General features: G+C 45.9%; 2 protein-coding genes across 3 annotated transcripts in view; one reads left to right on the forward strand and one right to left on the reverse strand.

The window, feature by feature from the left end:
- fhit (fragile histidine triad diadenosine triphosphatase) overlaps positions 1 to 3,281 on the reverse strand; it is a 177,824-nt gene extending 174,543 nt beyond the window's left edge. Inside the window, exon 1 of the mRNA XM_028999255.1 lies at positions 3,069 to 3,281. The gene's annotated coding sequence lies outside the window, so the exon portion shown is untranslated. The remainder of the gene's footprint in view (positions 1 to 3,068) is intronic.
- A 108-nt stretch (positions 3,282 to 3,389) lies between these two features.
- Positions 3,390 to 18,754, forward strand: part of ptprga (protein tyrosine phosphatase receptor type Ga) — a 174,735-nt gene continuing 159,370 nt past the window's right edge. For both annotated transcript variants that reach the window (XM_028997728.1, XM_028997727.1), the window contains exon 1: positions 3,390 to 3,936. In XM_028997728.1, coding sequence (XP_028853561.1) covers positions 3,846 to 3,936 — 91 coding nt within the window. In that variant the 5' untranslated portion in view covers positions 3,390 to 3,845. The remainder of the gene's footprint in view (positions 3,937 to 18,754) is intronic.

Here is an 18,754-nt window from a genome sequence, read left to right on the forward strand (position 1 = left end):
GTTGATACCTGGTGTTTTGAGAAAATATCCCCTTTCAGTTCCCCAGCCAGATTAAAAATGCGGCTTCCAAAAGCCTTCCAAATTCTTGCTGGATAAGCACATCTGTGTTGACCATTTGTTCCGTGCCGTGAAAAATGCAGAAGCCTGGCTGGATTAGCGCTCACTACTCCCTCGGGTATGGTTTGAAAAACAAAATGTTTTGTCCATGCGCAAGTGACTATAAACCTTGAATTCAAACTACCGATAAAAAGGAACCGATATGGAAGTATCTAGTCAATGTGGTGCTTTTAACTAAGCAATTTTGGCCCAACATTTACATTTACAGCATTTACCAGACGTCCTTATCCAGAGTGACTTACAATCAGTAGTTACAGGGACAGTCCCCCCATGGAGACACTCAGGGTTAAGCATCATGCTCAGGGACACAATGGTAGTAAGTGGGATTTGAACCTGGGTCTTCTGCTTCATAGGCGAGTGTGTTACCCACTAGGCCGCTACCACCCAACACATGAAAAATAGTAAACAAATAAATCCATTTATTAAAATCATATAAAATTTACTTAAAAAAAAAAAAACTACTACCAAAAGTCATTCATTTGGACATTTCTGTCAATAAAGCAACCAATTAAAGCAACAACACTATGTAAAATATCCATATATTGCATCCATATCAACCAAGCAGTCATCAAAGTGGTGCAAAACTGTTTTAGAAATTTTGAGGTTGCAGGTTAGAATTTTGGGACACATAAGTACTGGGTGTTACAGACTCTCCGCCTCGGGTGTATAAAGCGCCTTGCACTTTTTGTGGGTCTCAGTGCGGTTGTTTTGGTGTGCACCCGGGACAAGCGAACCGCACCAAGGGGTGAAACAAAGCTGAGTTATATTGTAGCGCACTAAAGCCTGAAGGTGTGAAAGCCACCTTAATATCCACAGCCAGGCAGCTGCACACAACCTCACATCACCAAGCCGTATGCCAAGCGTCGGATGGAGTGGTGTATAAAACACACCACCACTTGACTGTGGAGTAGTGGAAACGCATTCATTGGCATGAAGAATCTTTCTTGTTCGTTTGCCAGTTAGATGGGGTTTGGTGGACGCTGGGAGAACGTTACTAGCCTGACTGCAGAGTGCCAACTGCAAAGTTGTGAAGTCAGAGGAGGGATACTGGAGCCCTGACATCAACCCCATCAAACACCTTTTGGATGAACTGGAATGTAGATTGTCAGCCAGGGCTTCTTTTTTCCAACATCAATTCCTGACCTCATAAATGCTCAACAAAAGGAATGTGCATGGAAATTCCCACAGACACACTCCAAAATCCTCCAGGAAGAATGAAAGCAGATATAACTGCGAAGGGTGTTTGAAGTCAATGTCAGGCGTTCCAATACATTTGTCCATGCTGTAAAGGGAATTTGAAAAATATAAACGACCCTGGTCCTGGCGGAACATTTGCCATTTGAATTTTTTTACTCCAACCCACATATCTTCACAATCTGCCGCACTCATTATTACCCCATTAAGTAACACCTGAGCTGGAGAAAAGACGCTTATTTATCTAGTGTACATACTTCAACCTACATACAGTGGGCATTCGTAGGCATTTATAGTCTCAACGTTCCATTTTGATATGTCCAACACAAAATACACAGTTTGTGTCTGGGGGAAAAATACAGACGTTGAGAACCAAAGATTCTTGTGTGCAGTTGTTTTCAAGCCAGACCAAATAACTGAAAAGGTGGACTTCTTTAAAGACGGACTGTAGAAGTTGTCAGAAGCGCGAGCCTTGGAACGCGTGGAAACAAAATCAATCGGCAGTCTTGCCCGTGCTAACAAAGGGAAATCAAAGTCGCACACAATGACATCAAAGAATGCACTGATTCCAATTCACTTGTCTCTCTGGCAACCAGTAGCCGTACTGGGGCCAGAACAAAAGAGTGCACTACAGCCATTGTGCCTGTCATTGTGTGTTCGGAGAAAGGGACAAGATGCACACAAACATGTGCTTTCGTGGGTCTCAGGCAGTAGTATTTTCTACAGAGGAGTTCATGCAACTTTCAGATGCAACGGGTCAAGAAAGAACTATAACCAGTTATAAACTGTTAATAAAAGCATTTAGCATCAATGACTGCTCCATGGATGATTAACGGTCTAGTAGTCAATGTTAATTAAGCTAATTAATAAAACATAACCATCATGACATAATGTGCTTCATTAAGACAACCTTACTGATGGTCATTATCATCAGATGTGAAAGTGAAAGTGATTGTCATTGTCAAAACTCTGCAGCACAGCACACGGTGACACGACGAAGTGTGTCCTCTGCTTTTAACCACCACCCTTGGTGAGCAGTGGGCAGCCATGACAGGCGCCCGGGGAGCAGTGTGTGGGCACCTTGGCAACCTTCTGAATAACCGCTAGGCCACCACTGCCCCAAAGATATGCCCAACTGTGAGCAGAATTGCATAAGTTAATTTTTTGGAAAAGTATTCCCTGGCTTGGTGATGGCTGCAGAGTGACGCAGACACCAGCCACATTAGGAGAGAAGAGAGGTGGCATATCTGTCATTGTCTGAGCCTTGCACTGTGGCATACACCGCTGACAGAGATGGCACCTTCTGGCCCGACAGCATGGCAGTTCTCATCAGAGGTGTCCACAACGAACAACAGAACCTAATAGATAGATAGGTAGATAGATATAGATAGACAGACAGACAGACAGATACAGATAGATAGACTGAAAAGGTAAACTATACCTGATGTTTGTTTGATCTGTTTCTTTCTCATTACAGTAGTTAAAAGAATATTAGTTTGCTCTTTTAATCTAAACTGTCAAGATTATACTGATGAATTATTTTTTTATTTAATTTTTTATAATGATAATGCTACTGACAGCAGATCTGTTTAATTTATTCACATTAAGGAATCCCTAAAATATTAGGCAGATGTGACAGATTACTTCAAATCTTTAAAAATGAGCCAGTGTTCACTTTTTTTGTATATATAGACAGACAGACAGACAGACAGACAGACAGACAGATAGATAGATAGATAGATAGATTTTCAAATGACCTTTGAAAAGCCTTTGACATCCGTGTCTTTTTAAATGAACACCCCAAATTCGGTCATCACCGAGTCCCCAAACGCAGTACTGGCTTCGTACTGGCAAATATCACTTTTCACAAAGCTACGGAGCTTCGCCGGTCCTCACATGAGCGACAAAGAAACGTGGACCAACTTCAGACCCCAGACGTACGCGTCCGTGCCGGAGGAGCGTCTTGCTGCGCCACGGCGCTAGGATCCGGAGGAGTCTTCCCCCCACCCCTCTCTCTCTCCCTCTCTCTCTCTCCCGCCTCCTTTCTTCCCCCTCTCCCTCCCTCTCCCTCTCCCTCTCCCTCTCCCAGCCTGTTTTAAAGTCTCTGCCAGACTTCGGCTCACACGCTACTTCCTGGATGGGGGAATGGAACGCGTCCAGCGCCGCTCCAAGTCTTCCGCCCGAGTCCGACTCGAACCCGCCGCCTCACGACATGCGCTTTTTTAAGGAGTACCGCGCGCGCTGAGAACTGCGCCCTGGACCTTCACAACTCCCCCCCCCCCCCGAAAAAAAACCCGAACCCCCATTCTCTCCCGGAGCCTAAGCGTTTTTTAAAAGAAGAAAACGGCGAGAAGTTTTCCTTCGGCGCCGCGCGTTTTCCTCCCCATCTCCTCCTTCTTCCGCCGGGCGCGTTTTCGTTCTCTCCCCCCCTCCCCGGTTCCCGGTACCAGATCTTTATAGAGCGGACGGACGGACGGACGGACGCCTCTGCCGACCATCGCCTCCCTTCTCCGGCTCTCGATGTGCAGGGTGACATGCGGAGGCTACTGGAACCGAGCCGCTGGTGGATCCGCTCCCTGCTCCTCTCAGCCGCGCTGCTGCTGCTCCGGGCCGACTGCCATCCCGGTGAGTTCGATTTTTTACCAGAAAATATATATTAACAATAATTACAGAGAGAACAATTCTTAAAAAAAAAAAAGCGACGGAGAAAAAAGGAGTAAATAAAACGCCGACGTCACGCCGTTACATCGCCTTCACAAATCATCTCTGACGGACGCGAAATGCTGAAATCGTTTTGTTTTTTTAACCCTTAAAGTTGGTCCGATTCGGGCTCCGATCGTAACGTCGACCAGGGACTCTGTAGCGTCGCGAGTCTTCGCTTCTTCATCCTTCAGAGTGTCACATCTTTTTTTCTCTTTTTTTTTTTTTTTTTTGGAGGGGGGGCTCTTTTTTTTTTTGTTGAGGGGATGGGTGACCTTGGATTGGGTGCGATCGCGATGACAGCGACCGGGACGCCGCGGAGCCGGACCCCCTTCCCCTCGCATCGGTTTAGCGAGTTCGACTGTTCGGTGGCTGCAGGCCGGGTTCGTTTTTTTTTTTTTTTGCACACCAGATGAAAACGATGACGAGCGCGGTTAATAAACGCGGTGGAACTTTTTAATATTATTATTATTATTATTATTATTATCTTTTTTTTTTGGCCTTTTGGTTCGAACTGTTGTGTCTCGGCCAAGTGGAGATGCTGGTTCTCCAGAAGTGGACCTGATGTTTGGAGCCTGGTGATCCTGCACGTTCTTTGCCCTCTTCGGCATCTCCTCGTTCCCCGTCGAACCGCCAACCTGCGCTTGTCGAGCTCTTTTTTGGGGTTTCCAATGTGCGCGGAATGCAAATAAATATGGAAAGTGCATTTCAAGCATGGGGCCTGACCCACTTAGGGTTAATTTGATATTTCTGATTTTCCTGTAATCCAAATGGCATCTCATTTGGCAGATTTGAATTTTTTGTAATGGAATCCCAAACAAATCCAGTCTGGTCTGTGTGCCTCCAGATACGCTGAAGGGAAGAACCGATCGAGCTCCGAGATTTCAATGCAAATCGGCCTCCACGCACACGCTGGAATGCCGGCTACGTAATGCACTTTGCACGTGCCTGTCGTGGATCTGGATGGCAGCACTTTTATATACGTTTTTTTAACGCTCTGGATGAGCTGAGATGAAGCATTTAGCATCAGTGTCAGGACGGTGACGCATTTCGCATTATAGACGTACATACGATGCCGCAACCGAAGGCCGCGCGTCCTTTCAAGGCTCCGGGTTGATTGGAATGAATTATAAGGGATTATATAATGCCTGATATACACGGAGAACGACTCATTTTCTGCTACTGGTGGCACCTGTGTGGGGAACGTCGGCATCCGTGGAATATATACTGGTGGGAGGGGATGGGGCGGGGCTCCTGCTGGCTTCTGCTCGCCACCTAAATGAAAGTAATAGTCCGGGCCTGGTTGTCTGAGACAAGACGGGGCGGCGAAACGCTGCGGCTCTATCTACCACGCGCAGCATGGGCGTGAAGGTGGCGTGCATGCTTCTGTCTCTGATAATGACCAGTTTGATGACTCTGCAGTCGTCAAGTGTGTGGGGAAAAATGGAAGGGAAACACACACACACACACACACACACACACACACACACACACACACTCACTGTTGGCCATGTAAAAAGTGCTGAATATCACCCTGGGGTGCCTCATACCACCAAGCAGCTCAGACCACAGAGAAGCCTCAGGACGTCCAGCCAGGCAGGAGTGGTGTTGATGAGAGGCAGAACTTATTTATTCTCTCTGGTTTTATGGGAAAAGAAAGAGAGAAGGGTGTTGCTGTACTAGTTATTTGGTGTGGTGGTGGGAAATGCATTTGTTATTCCATTGTTCTATTGAATTAAATGTGGTAATATAAATCTTACATAAATCTGAACTCGCTTTGAATATTATGCTTTTGTGAAAATTGTGTATTTTTATTGAAATTAGGGAATTTTTGTCTTCAATTTCTTCATTGTTGAACCTGACACAACTTTTTTAAATAGTTGCATTCAAATTATGCAAATTATTTGAATAAGCAAAGCTAACAAAGGGCACACAGTAGACATATTCAAACATATCAGGTTATCACACACACTTTTAGTGCATCAACTAAATTTCAGAATAGTGAAAAGTACTAAATTGCCAACAATTTAAAAACCTCATAGAAAAAATATTCCCCATTACGCGTAATTCATCTACCTTTTTGGAATTTGCCCTTTTGAATTCAATTGAGAAAACAAATGGCCTTCGACAGCATAGGGCTGCGTGGTATGAACAGTATAAACAGTATGTGATATAAAATCCATAATAAGTCCATAATAAAACAAGAGTTTAATCTGTCAGTAATCCGCAGGTTGCCGCTCAAGTGCAGCGCGGTTGTCAGGTGTGGAACCGATCAGACAAGCGGTACCGATTGGGTACTGACAGCATGCATGGAAAACCTGGGCCGGTCCTAGCCTGTTTGGTACTCTGTGCAAAAAGACATCACAAAAAAGCATAGTGTTATTTAAATATTTTCTCACAATATTGTTAATGTAAACTCTCTACATACAAATACCTGGTATTTCACTGGCCTTATGGGTATCTGTAAAAAGTTTATTATGCAACTTCCTGCGGCAGTGACTTTGCTACGGACACATGTTACCCTTTCAGAAACATCTATATTTAAATTAATTTATCAAATTGTATTCTATATATACCGTCTACTGTCTATGGTTAAAATCATACTGCAATGTGAATTTTAGGCCATATCACGCAGCCCTAGGACAGTATATTGTATATGAGTGTTTTATACTGCTGAAACGTGAACTATCCATTCCTACCTGCCCCCGGCCGCCCTGTCTCTGGTGTACGACACTCAAGGTTGACATTTCGGGGGGTCTGGATGCGCTCTTGGCCTCAGTAACGACATTATCATCATCGTCATCTTTCCCAGCGCCACAGACTATTATCTGTCTCTCCGAGGCACCACAACAGCCGGAATGTCTGCCGGGTCACTTTATCAGTCACACGGGCTGTCATCGTCACCGGGGCGCCCTTAATAGACTGATTAAAAGATACGCGGGCTTGTTCTACATCCATTTCGTCCTGAAACCCAAACGTCCTGGAAAATGCGAACCCACCCCTGACCCGTGCTTTGTCCCTCGGTGGAGCGGTGATGTTCCAGGCTCCCACGTTCTCCATTGTTCTGCTTCTTTGTCTCAGGCAGCCCTTTGCCGAATTATTTAGCATAGGAAGGGTGGGAATTTCCTATAATTTTCTTGAAGGGCTTTATAATTGCAGGGTAGCCCTGCCCCGGCCCGTTTCATGTGGTCCCATCAATCTCTGGCTTAGTAAACGCACTTCCTGTTCGGCGCTGGAGCTTCAGGCCTTCCATTATGCGTTGGCGGCCCTTCCTCGCGGCCATGAGCGTGTTGTTTCATTAACGGGCATTAAAAAAGAACAGCTCAGCGGTGCAGGGGCACGGCAGAAGATGGATGGGCGCTTGTTTGCACACCATGCGGCACCGCCGGCGAGTCCCCGGCCAGGCCTGTGCGCCGGCTTGTTAATGAAGAGAACATCGCGGCTCGGGGGGCGGGAGAAGAGGGGGCGCAGGTCACATCCAGCCGGCCCCGCGCCGTGGAGAGATTCTGGGGACCGTCCACGGGGGGACTTTCTGATGCCCCTGTGGCCTTCAGGGCCACGTGGAAGACTAGACGCAAACACGGCACCGAAGCAGCCGTTCCTTTCGCTGGAATACCGGGAATACATCTGGAATCTGGTGTTTGTCCAATCAGAAGCCTCCTTGTTCAGTTTTCTTTGCCTTATTATATAATGATAATTGTTGTAACTGATGTTAAAAAATGTTGCCTATCCCATTGTCCCCTTATATTCTCCTTTGTTAACCCATTTTTGGGGCAGTGGTGGCCTAGCGGTTAAGGAAGCGGCCCCGTAATCAAAAGGTTGCCGGTTCGAATCCTGATCTGCCAAGGTACCACTGAGCAAAGCGCCGTCCCCACACACTGCTCCCCGGGCTCCTGTCATGGCTGACCAAGGGTGATGGGTTAAATGCAGAGGACACATTTCACTGTGTGCATCGTGTGCTGTGCTGCTGTGTATCACATGTGACAATCACTTCACTTTTTTTTTTTTTTTTATAATGCAAATGTTTAAAATGGGCATAAATGGCTGCTAAAGACAGTACTGTTCTGTTCTCCCTAGAACAAGTTGTCTTTGATTTAAACATTGTGTGTGTGTGTGTGTGTGTGTGTGTATATACGTACACCTTTTCATTGCAAAAAAATGATGCATTGGAATTATCGTTCTATCTGGGTTGATTCCGGAGATTTCCTGCCCCATCAGTCCCTGCCTGCGCGGCCGGTGCTCTGCAGCATGTCTTTTTTTTGTTTTCTTTTTCCCTCATTCCTGCATTTCTCCATATTTACTTCACCGTCGGCTTTATTGCTCACTGCCCTTGACTTTGGCCGTACGCACAACGGTTTTCGTTTGGCTTTGGTGTCGGGAACAAATATTGGGAGAAACGCTGGGAGATTTAGTTCCTCCCTTTTTCCTCTTTTCCCCGCTCTCGGAGGTGGTAATTAGCTCGGCGCTGGAGTTATGGGGGAGCGGGGGGGTCTTCATTAATTACAGATCCAGTCTGTAGACGGAGTCCGTTGTCTCAGACGTAAAGAGATTTTCGGGGATTGTAAAGAGCTTTTTAGAGCCTGACTCACCAGCCTCATCACTTTCTCGCTGGTTACGAATAGTAAAGGTTTATTTTATACGAACTTCTTTGTCTCTGTTTATTGCTCTTGGTTGAATACATGTTGAGTAGCGTGGTTGGGGGGGGGGGCAGCAGAATTTATATTCGTCTCAGCAGGTGGACCACTAGAGGGCGTGGTGTTAGACAGTGATGTTTATTTAATAAAAGGTCCTCTCTCTCCTCGCTGACGTTGGTTGCTCGGTCGCTGTCGTTGGGCGATCGGTGGCATTAATTCAAGTGAAAGCAGCATTGCGAGGTTCCTCAGAAAAGCGCAGAACTTCATCCATCACCCCTTCAGCTCGGCCCAGGCCCCGCGCCTCACTCTTTAAACGAATTTCCCTCCCCTCTCCGACCCTTGATCGATTCCGAGGGAAGTTCCAAAAAACAAAAGCCTCACTCGCCGTTCTTTGTACCTTTTACCAAATATTTACACGAGGCCACTAAAGCGGACTCAAGCCTGGTCCCCTCAGGACCTCAGAAGCCCCCCCTCCATTGCTCGGTGCGCTCGGTTCCGCCGGGGGCGTAATGAAATTTCTCCCCGCCGCTCGGTAAATGACGTCCTGATGTCTTGTCAGGCTATTGCCAGTGATGAGTTTATGATGAGTTTATTCCCCCGCGTGTCATTAGCGTGGGGGAAAGATGCGGCGGGAAGGGGGGAGCCATTAAACACCGGCCATTTGTCACCATCGCTTCTCAGAAACGGCTGCCCGGAGTTATTTGTTTCTCCGGCGCGGAGAGGCCTTGCGCGGCGCCCAGTCTCTGGGAAATGTAGTTGCAGATATTCTGCCTTTTTTTTTTTTCCCTTCGCGGACATAATGCGTTAGCGTTGCGTGAAGTGGACTGGAAGTGCGGGACCGGTTGCAACCTTGATATCCCCTCCGGTTCCCCGGCGGAAGGGAGGTGGAGGGAGAGAAAGAGGGGGGAATAAGCGCACGCCAAGAAGCGTTCTGTCACGGAGTCAGTGGCAGGCCGGAGAGTACTGAGGCTCCTCATTAAATTCTCGCGGCGGCATTGCTTTTTCCACTTTAATGCTTGGGAGAATGTCGGCTTCCTCCTCGGAGAGATTGGGACACGGGCCGCGGAGTTCGGCGCGCAGCCCAATTTGTCTTACTTCTGGGGAGGCTGTTTAAAACCACAACGCTTTCTCCCCCCTCCCTATGTCTCTCTCTCTCTCTCTCTCTCTCTCTCTCTTTCTCTCTGTCTGTCCTCCCGTCGCTCAAATCTCCTTTTCTCACACGCGCTGCCCTCAGATTGGCACGTTGGTTTTGTGGCCGCCACGCACCCGTGCAGTAATCAGTTCACGTTCGAATCGAAAATACGCGATGAGGGGAGGCCGCCCCGGGTAATTCGTCGCAGCCGCACAAATCTTCAGACGGAGCCGTGCGGAATGGTGAGACCTGAAGCAGTGCAGCCGGTCTGATGAAGAACATCATGGTCTGCTGCCTTCTGGACGTTATTTGAGTTATTTTGTCATTTTTTAACCGTAAATCTCAGTAAGGATTAGACCATGCTATCAGTTCTTAAGTATTTATAACACTATAATTATTATTATTAGTCCATTAGATGTTTGTGTTATGGACTTACAAATAAATTAATTAAGCAGCAACTATTTCATTAAAAGAGTAAGGAACAAGGGATCGTTGGCAGCTCGTTCAGTTATTTTTTTGCTGCGAAATTGAGGGGTAAAGTAGAAATGAAGGGGCACTCCGGCTCCGCGATTCGGTCCGGAGCTTCGTTGTGTTCTGTTCATTGTCAACCTGATTGTGTGCAGCTGTTGTGAATGTTTAAATGTCACCTTTTCTATCGCTTCCCCGTCGGGTCTTGTCCTGATGCGTGTACCTGGTTTATGTAATGAGACCATGCTGCCGTGACAGAGGGACCCGCCCATCCCTCGGACAGCGCCGGCCTGACCCCGACCACGCTTTACATCCTGGCTCCTTCGCTCGCCAGACGGCACCGCCAGTCCCCTGTCCCCCCGGCCGTAACCATGTTCGTGTTGCACCAGTGAGAATAAAACAGCTGTCTTCAGCTGTCAAATGTGAGACATTCCAGTGCCTGTGGTTAATACACTGACTTATTTGTTGGTGATGATTGAGCAAAATGTAAAATTCTCAAGAATAACAAAAAAAAAAAGGGATTATTAGTACTTAATCTCAAAAACTGGCAATGGTGCATCACTGTTCAATTTGGCTGCCACCTACAGGATGTAGCATCATTAGCAGATTTGCTAAGACAAAATGCTACAAACAGCGAAAAGGAAACTAAATTGGCGTCTCTGCCGTGTGAAGTGGACCCGCTCTAAAATGTATTGATGTCTTGCGTATGTATGGACCGCGTTACATCTGTCCACCAATTTTTGGCGAACTCGGACAAGTATTATTTATATTCAAAACAGGATTTGCATTTGTGTGAATTGCTGCTCTTCATTACGCTAACGACCTTTCACTCGGCCCTCAACCAGTCAGATTCTCTGAAGCACGCCGTCAACATTTCATTTCCTCCATCGGAGGTTCCGTTTGAGTGGAAAACACATTTCTAGGCCTGGTGATTCTATGCAAATGTTTCCTGTCGGCGGGAATTCTCTGGGCTGCTATTGAACGTTGGAGTGACAGGGAAGCCGCTTTCAATCCCACCTGAGAGCGCTTTCGGCGTGACAGCCTGGCTGGAGAGAGTCAAGCGGCGAACAGGAAGGGGAAGTGCCGAAAGGAGCGAGGGCGAGCGGGAGAGATAATTGGAGACATCTGATTTGGAGAAAGCGCTTAAGCGCGCTTTGCATGCGAGGGTGCGGGAGATTTATTTCTTTTTTAACAGTCAGTCCGCGCCTTACGCTTGGGTATTAAAAACAATCATCGCTGCATGGAGACAAGGAAAAACCCTGACGTTAAGCCCCGAGATGGGCGTGCTGTTTTTCGAATGCACCACCATGAAATCGGGGGCCCCGAAAGTGAAGATATATATTTTTTCATTTCTCTTTAGCTTGACATCTGTGATTGCCTTTCTGGCTGGCCGACCACGCTGATGGTTCATTCTAGCCTGACACGTGCTGATGGGCATGCTCGGCGACTGCCGATGCGATCTCCTCACACCCACCCCTCGTCGAGCCCTTCACAACTTCGTGTCCAATGGCAGCGAGTGGCGCTGCACTTGGCCCCCTGCTTTTTGGATTGCTTTCCAAATGTAAGATTTCCAGACCATCTCCTGCAACCAGATGTCCAACAGATGGGCCTATTCATATCTTACCCCGGGGGCTCAGGACTTTCCACACTTCCCTCTCTCCCTCCTCTTCATCCTCCTCACACAGCCTCTCTTAAAACGGCTCGAGGAAGAGGGGACGTTTCAAGGAAGGAATTGGCCCAGTCCGTTTCCATCCCTCATCTGCAGACAAGCGTCTGTGTTCCACCTGAAACCCCGTTGGATTTACACCAGATCCGCAGCCATCTTTCTTGAGTTAATCACCTCAGGGCCCGGCTCGAGCTGTGCCGTCGGCCGGGATGGATGACCCCGGGGGGAAATAGAATGGAAACCGTCCAAGTGTGACGGTGTGCAACATGCCGAGGTTCCATGCCCAGCAAATCAGACACAGACGTGATAGCGATGCACAGACCTCCACTGAGTGGGCGTGTATTTGTCGCAATGGTGTCGACGGACCTCAGTTGCACTGTGACTCCCTTTTTAATTCCCATATGCATTTGTCTTTGCTCAGAATTTTTATATGTATTGATAAATATCAGAATTTTAGATGCAAACCCTAACTTATCGGTATTCAGCGTGATATATGGAAGTACCACTAGATGGAGCTGCCTGATGTGAACATGTGAACGAGTTGTCAGGTGCCCAACGAAACCTGTTGTCCAATATCTGCAGGTTTTACACCATGCCGTATTAATCCAGCAATGAGGAGACAAGATCTATAGCGCTCCCATCTGTGACCTTCCTCACTGATGTCTTTTCTTGGTACACTATATATTTTTTTACAGCGATGTCCTAAAAATATGTGCTTAAAATTCTGTACGAAAACCAGCGGTTGGCTGACATGCATCAGACATCAAGCGGCAAGTATCATGTGGGTGATAAGATAGATTCGTTAGCCATTTTTTGTTGTAAGAGGAAGTCCTTGAAGTTGTTTTTCCTTCAGTTCACTTGCAGTTCACTTTAAATTCTGAGTCTTTTCTACAAGACGTAAAGCATAGGCTCTGACACAGCGAATGCTAATAGAGCTTATGTTTGGCTGATGCAAGTGTTGCATAAAGCTGTGTTTTTAGGTGGTCCCACAGTATTTCCCAAGACCTTAAATATACTAAACATTTCTAAATGTGTATAAGCACACTCGCTGCTTTGTTTCATTCTCTTCTAAGAATTGGATATGATGAACAGTGAAATAGAGGGGGGCAACGCGGGGTGCAGGCCCTGCCGGTTTTTAAGTCAGGCAGTTTCTGCATTGTTAGCAGCAGGCGTGAGGGCAAGCGTAACGCCAGGGCCCTCCGTTTCATTTCAGTAAGTAGCCTGCCGGCTGTTGGTATAGCCGGGTATGAAGATAAATCTGCTCTGCTGTGGAGTGATGATGTGTGTGTTGGGTTGTTGGTGGGTAGATCAGGGACCACAGATAACAGCACCTTTCTTCACGGGTGACTGCAAGAACGCGAAAAGCCGTGTACCGCACCAAATCTGTAACTGGAAACCTTCTATTATTTTACCTAGTATTCTACAGCTCACATATACAGTAAAATTTGCTTATTGGATTAACATAATTAAATGCAGATACAAAGGTAGCATGGATGCCACAAAAAAATTTAACATATATAATACCAATACCAAATACTGAACCAATATTTCTGCTAGTAATAATAATAATAATAATAATAATATTTATTTTAATAACCAGTATGCAACCAGTGTAGTTTAATTAACCATGAATGATTTTCTTGCAAAATACTAGCAAATGTATTGATTCTTCATGGATTGTTCTGTAAATTATATTTTGCACTTAATGCCTTGTTATAAGCTTGGCCAGTAATAATTCAGGATCAATTTGATCAAACTGGTTTTGCAACGCTGCGTGTGATGTCTCGGGGTTGGTTAGGGAATGAGGCGCAGAAGAGGGAAGTCATCATGACAAAAAAGGATTTATTAATAGCACAAAAACGTCACAAGGGCCAAAAGAAACAGAAAAGTGGAGAACACAAACAAACCCGTAGGCGTGTGACAGTAACTGACAGGTTATGTCCAGTCCACATCATTGTTGCATTACATTTACATTTACAGCATTTATCAGACGCCCTTATCCAGAGCGACTTACAATCAGTAGTTACAGGGACAGTCCCCCTGGAGACACTCAGGGTTAAGTGTCTTGCTCAGGGACACAATGGTAGTTAGTGGGATTTGAACCTGGGTCTTCTGGTTCATAGCCAAGTATGTTACCCACTAGGCTACTACCACCAGCATTGTCACCTCTTGCTTTTACAAGGCTCTAATCACGGACGCCTATTCAGCGGCAGCGAGCCCTGTTGTCAGGCTGATTGGTGCAGGCTGTGAAATGATTTCATATATCATGAATATAATAATGTTGTCAGGATCCGGTCCGAAATGGGGGTTACTCCGAAATGGGAGTTTCATTGTTGTCATGTGAAATGTTCCCTAATCGTTTTCACCTGTGTTAATTGTATAAAGCTGCCCTGTTCGTTTCTGCCCGCTGTCAGGTCTTTAAAGTTATGTTCCGTGTTCACCAGTGTCTATGTCTCGGATGTCTCCCCTGTCTTGTGATTCACAATTAAACCCCGGTTTCGTGATGTCAGGTGAAAGCATCCGTCATCCTCTGCCCGCATGGACGTGACAAATGTAGTGTATGCATTGAGGAAAATGGGTCTGCTCTGCCCTGAAGATAGTTAGAGAAGGACTTTTTTTTTTCCAAATAAACAAAAATTTCCAATTTATATTGGGAAAAAAAACCATATATATACATACATATTCATTCTGCCCCTCAGAGCTTTGGTGCACGGCCAAGAAAATGGCTTTCAGGCTGTGTCAGTTGGAGGATCTCCACTGTGACAGCATGTTGACAAGCATTCACGGAACAATCCAGAAAGAAAATCTAATTACCATTAAACATGATTAAGGCTCCAGCCTCTAGATATCTCCAGGGCCTATTACCTAAAATTAACAACGACTGATAGAGACAGTTCCCCCAGTTATGGGCCTTTGGTGGTCACGCATGCAAAGCCCTTGCCACAGGTGACGTTTCACACGTAACATCAGCCGTTTGTGTCCGGAGCATTCAGAAATTAAGTCGTAGATCCGTGTTTGGCCCTCACAGCTGCGCGGTAGGGGTTCATATGGCCTACACGGGGCAGCTGTCGAGTGTGTGCGTTTGTGGTGGGCGTGTTGGCTGATGCCTCGCGCCTGTACCGTACACGGAGGGGACCGGTCAGCCCCCGGCACAGAAAGAGCTATTGTATTGTACGGGAAGTGTTTCGGGCCACGCAGCAGATGGCGGGTAACAAAATATCATTGCATTTCCTCTCCGGGTTGTGCTGGCAGCCAAATGATAATGTAAAACTCTCAACCCTTGGCAGTAATGAGATTCAATGACCTTATTACCTAGGAATACAGCATGGAGAAAAAGCCCCACATGGAAAAGCCCATTCCTGTATGATTTTTTCCCTCCTCTGAGTGGTTTAGTTTGTTATATGTGTGTGTGTGCGCGGTGTGTTTGTGTGCGTCTGTTCTTGTTTGCTGGGGGATATGCTTTTTGCATCTAGTTTGGATGATTTATTGCCATATGGTGAATCCATAAGCATATGTGATATAAGTTAGGACTAAGTTTCTAGGTGTGTTTTTCTGTAATGAGAGGATATGTCCTCATAAACCTGTGTGACTCTGACTGTCCCTGTATGTGTGTGTGTGTGTGTGTGTGTACTTGTTTTCTTCATGGATGTGTAAGTATTTTGTATCTGTATCAAAAGTTGAAAAATTATGCATCCGTGGGGTTCTTAAGAATGTCACTGAGAAAGCGATGGCACGCGAGGCCCATGCATACTTGTGACAAAACCCAGGCGCATTATTCTAATGTTTTGTTTTTATGAAAGTTAAGCAGCTGCATAATACAATAATTTCATTTCAGTAATTTATGTACCTTCCAGGTGTCACCATATGTTGTTATCACTCTGCGAGCTCGGCTTCTGCATCGCGCAGCAGGAAAGGATCTCGATTTGAATAAAGTTGAACTGACCGATCTGAGAGGAATGTCCTTCCTCAAGGTGTCTACATGTCAACTGCTTGAAACTGATGGAAAAAAATATATTAACAAATAAAATATGTAAAAAAAAAAAGTGCAGAGGGAGCGAAAGGGGTGGAAATGGGAAAAAATACCCTCCCTCTCAACTACATGATTTAATTATTAATCACTGAAGGGGGCTGTCCCCGCACGAACGGGTAGCTCCTTGGATCCTTCCTCGGCCGTCCCCAGCGGTCCAGTCTTATTCTGGGAAGTAAGGGATTTGTCCGCTCACCGCGGGGACCGCTTCCCCCACTAACATTCCCAACATGCCAATGAAAATGGCTTCCTCTCTCCCGGTGGCATCCTTGACTTTCCCTAAAACCAAAAAAAAAAACCTCAGATTGTTGTACCATCTTCCTGGCTTGTCTCATTCTGCAGCTTTGTTTGGCTCGTCTTACTGAAGTGAAGGCTGCATCTCCGCTCAAGGCGGGATGAGAGGGGCTCGGGAACACATGCCGCGTTTTTTGAGCATCCGGCGACGAGCTTGTCGTGACTGCAGGCTTTCTTTGTTTTGCCACTAACAGCTCCTCCGCTGCAGTGTCAACAGCTACTGATTTCGCTTCTCTTTCTTCCAAATTTTTCTTCAAGACGAACGTCAATCTTGTGCCGAGCGGCGGCACGGGAGATGTACGTTTTGTCACTTTGGTGATGACATTATTACAGTGGGCCTGTAGCCCTTGTTGAGTGTAATCACTCAGTCGTCTCGGCCGCTTCGGCGTCAATCTGGTTTTTTTTACTGATGGATATGAGAGAATACTAATGTTATGTATGTAACAGGTTCAGCACTTTCTACGTGTGCATGTATGCGTGTTGACCTTGCTTTTTTTACTTTATTAAATTCATGGTCAAACTCATTACTCAGGTATATTACGGGCACAGAGACTGTTATCAGTCCAAACAAACATCATATGCCTGTAAGTGCATTATCTGCCAGTGGGTTCTTAATGTAGCTTCTTTATCTTGTCTTTGCATGAGTACAGTATCCCTGAGGCAAGGCAAGGTCAACAATTGCAAGACCACGATGATTGAACCGCACAGTGTTCCCAAATGCCTCAAAGCCACATGTTTGCTGTGTGGGTATGATGCCAGAGGTGCACATTGTGTCTGTGATCATCCCTGTGTCGATAATCAATACATCAGCACTGCCCAATATTTCAAGCCAGTAATTAGGGGACCCAAGATACCATTCAAATGAGCTTTTCTCCCCATCTGCTACAGCCTGCCTAACCCATCAGTGTCACTCATGTCACTCCACCATATATCTGTTATGGGTATGCTGTTTAACTGGTTTGTCAGTTCATTTACTGGATTATGCAGTAATCAATTTTATCAAAATAATGTAAAATGTGTGTTTGAGAAACAGCAAACATTTGAACAAATAGTTCAAGTGATACACAGCACAGCACGCGGTGACAGAACGAAATGTGTCCTCCTGCTTTTAACCCATCACCCTGAGTGAGCAGTGGGCAGCCATGACAGCAGTGTGTGGGGACGGCACTTTGCTCAGTGGCACCTCAGTGGCTCGCTTCCTTAACCGCTAGGCCACCCTTATCTTTTCACTAATAGTTACAGAACATGTGACTGATAGAATTTGTGAAAAAAATGGCAAAATGTAGTTGTGATTTGAATGTTCACAATACTAAATATTCTTTTTTAATGTTATATTGTCTAATCGCTGATATTGCTAATCGTAATCGAGACGCAGATTGATTTCTCTCTGTGGGGTCTCAGCCAGCATGTAAGAGGTGATGTTATGAGATTAAAACAGATGAATGAAGGCTGATATCTTGAGTGAACTGACAGCTTATGGAAGGACAGGGATCTGAGTCTAATGGAACACAATTGGATTAAATGTGCTGGGCGGGGCACATTAGTAGTGGGTCACCATCTTATCACAGCGAGTCACTCTTGCTCTTGTTCTAATCTCTTTAATTAGCTCTCATCAAGCCCTAACTCACGCATTCTCATTGCTGGACCAAAAGGGCGCTTTTAAATATCTATGAGGGACCCGCTGCCCCCGTCGTGATTGACAGGCCGGGTGATTTCTTCCAGCTATGAGCGCGGAGGAATCAGACGGGATCACGTCCCATGGGTGATTCCAGCTCCGGCATCATCGAGTTCATTTACATCGGCTCGGCCGTGAAATGAAAAGGCCGCCGATCTCAGTTAACGCTTTATCACGACTAAAGTAGGTAAAGACGCCGCATTCACATGCACGTGTTTATGAATGTGCTTTGCCCAATAAGGAGGAATAATAAAATGAAGCGGTGAGTGCAGACCTGCAGAGTGATGCATGTGGCCATTGATGGGAATTGAATTTTTTCGAGGAAGGGGGAGGGGGGCAAATGGGATTTGGTTGCAGTCTGAACTGATAATGATGTTGCCCAAATGGATTTGTAATGGCTGTTCATAGAGGTGGCCGGCAGCTCAAATGGTTTGACACAAATATTAATGTAGGCCTGGCCGGTGGAGCTGCCTGGGAGAAGTAACTCAGCTGTTTCTTTTTATAGCTGCTGAAGTGTGTATGTGTTTGTGTGCGTGTGTGTGTGTGTGTGTGTAATGTGGACTTGTAAATGATCTGACAGAAATCACAGGGGTGAACAAAAGTATACTACCGAGACCACTGTGCAAAGGTTGGGGATACCTCATCAATATCATCAATGCATAACATTATCAAAACATTTAGCCTTTGTCAAACTTAAGACTTAATTAAGTAGAGAAATCCTTTTATAGCTATTTATCTATGCAAGGGCTTATTCGGTGTCATATAAGGAAGCCCCAATAGATGGAGCTGCATGATTGGGAACGTTAAAAAGTTGATCAGTTGATCAAGGTTTGTTGTCATACAATAC

Source organism: Denticeps clupeoides, chromosome 12, assembly GCF_900700375.1.
Source record: "Denticeps clupeoides chromosome 12, fDenClu1.1, whole genome shotgun sequence".
Lineage (NCBI taxonomy): Eukaryota > Metazoa > Chordata > Actinopteri > Clupeiformes > Denticipitidae > Denticeps > Denticeps clupeoides.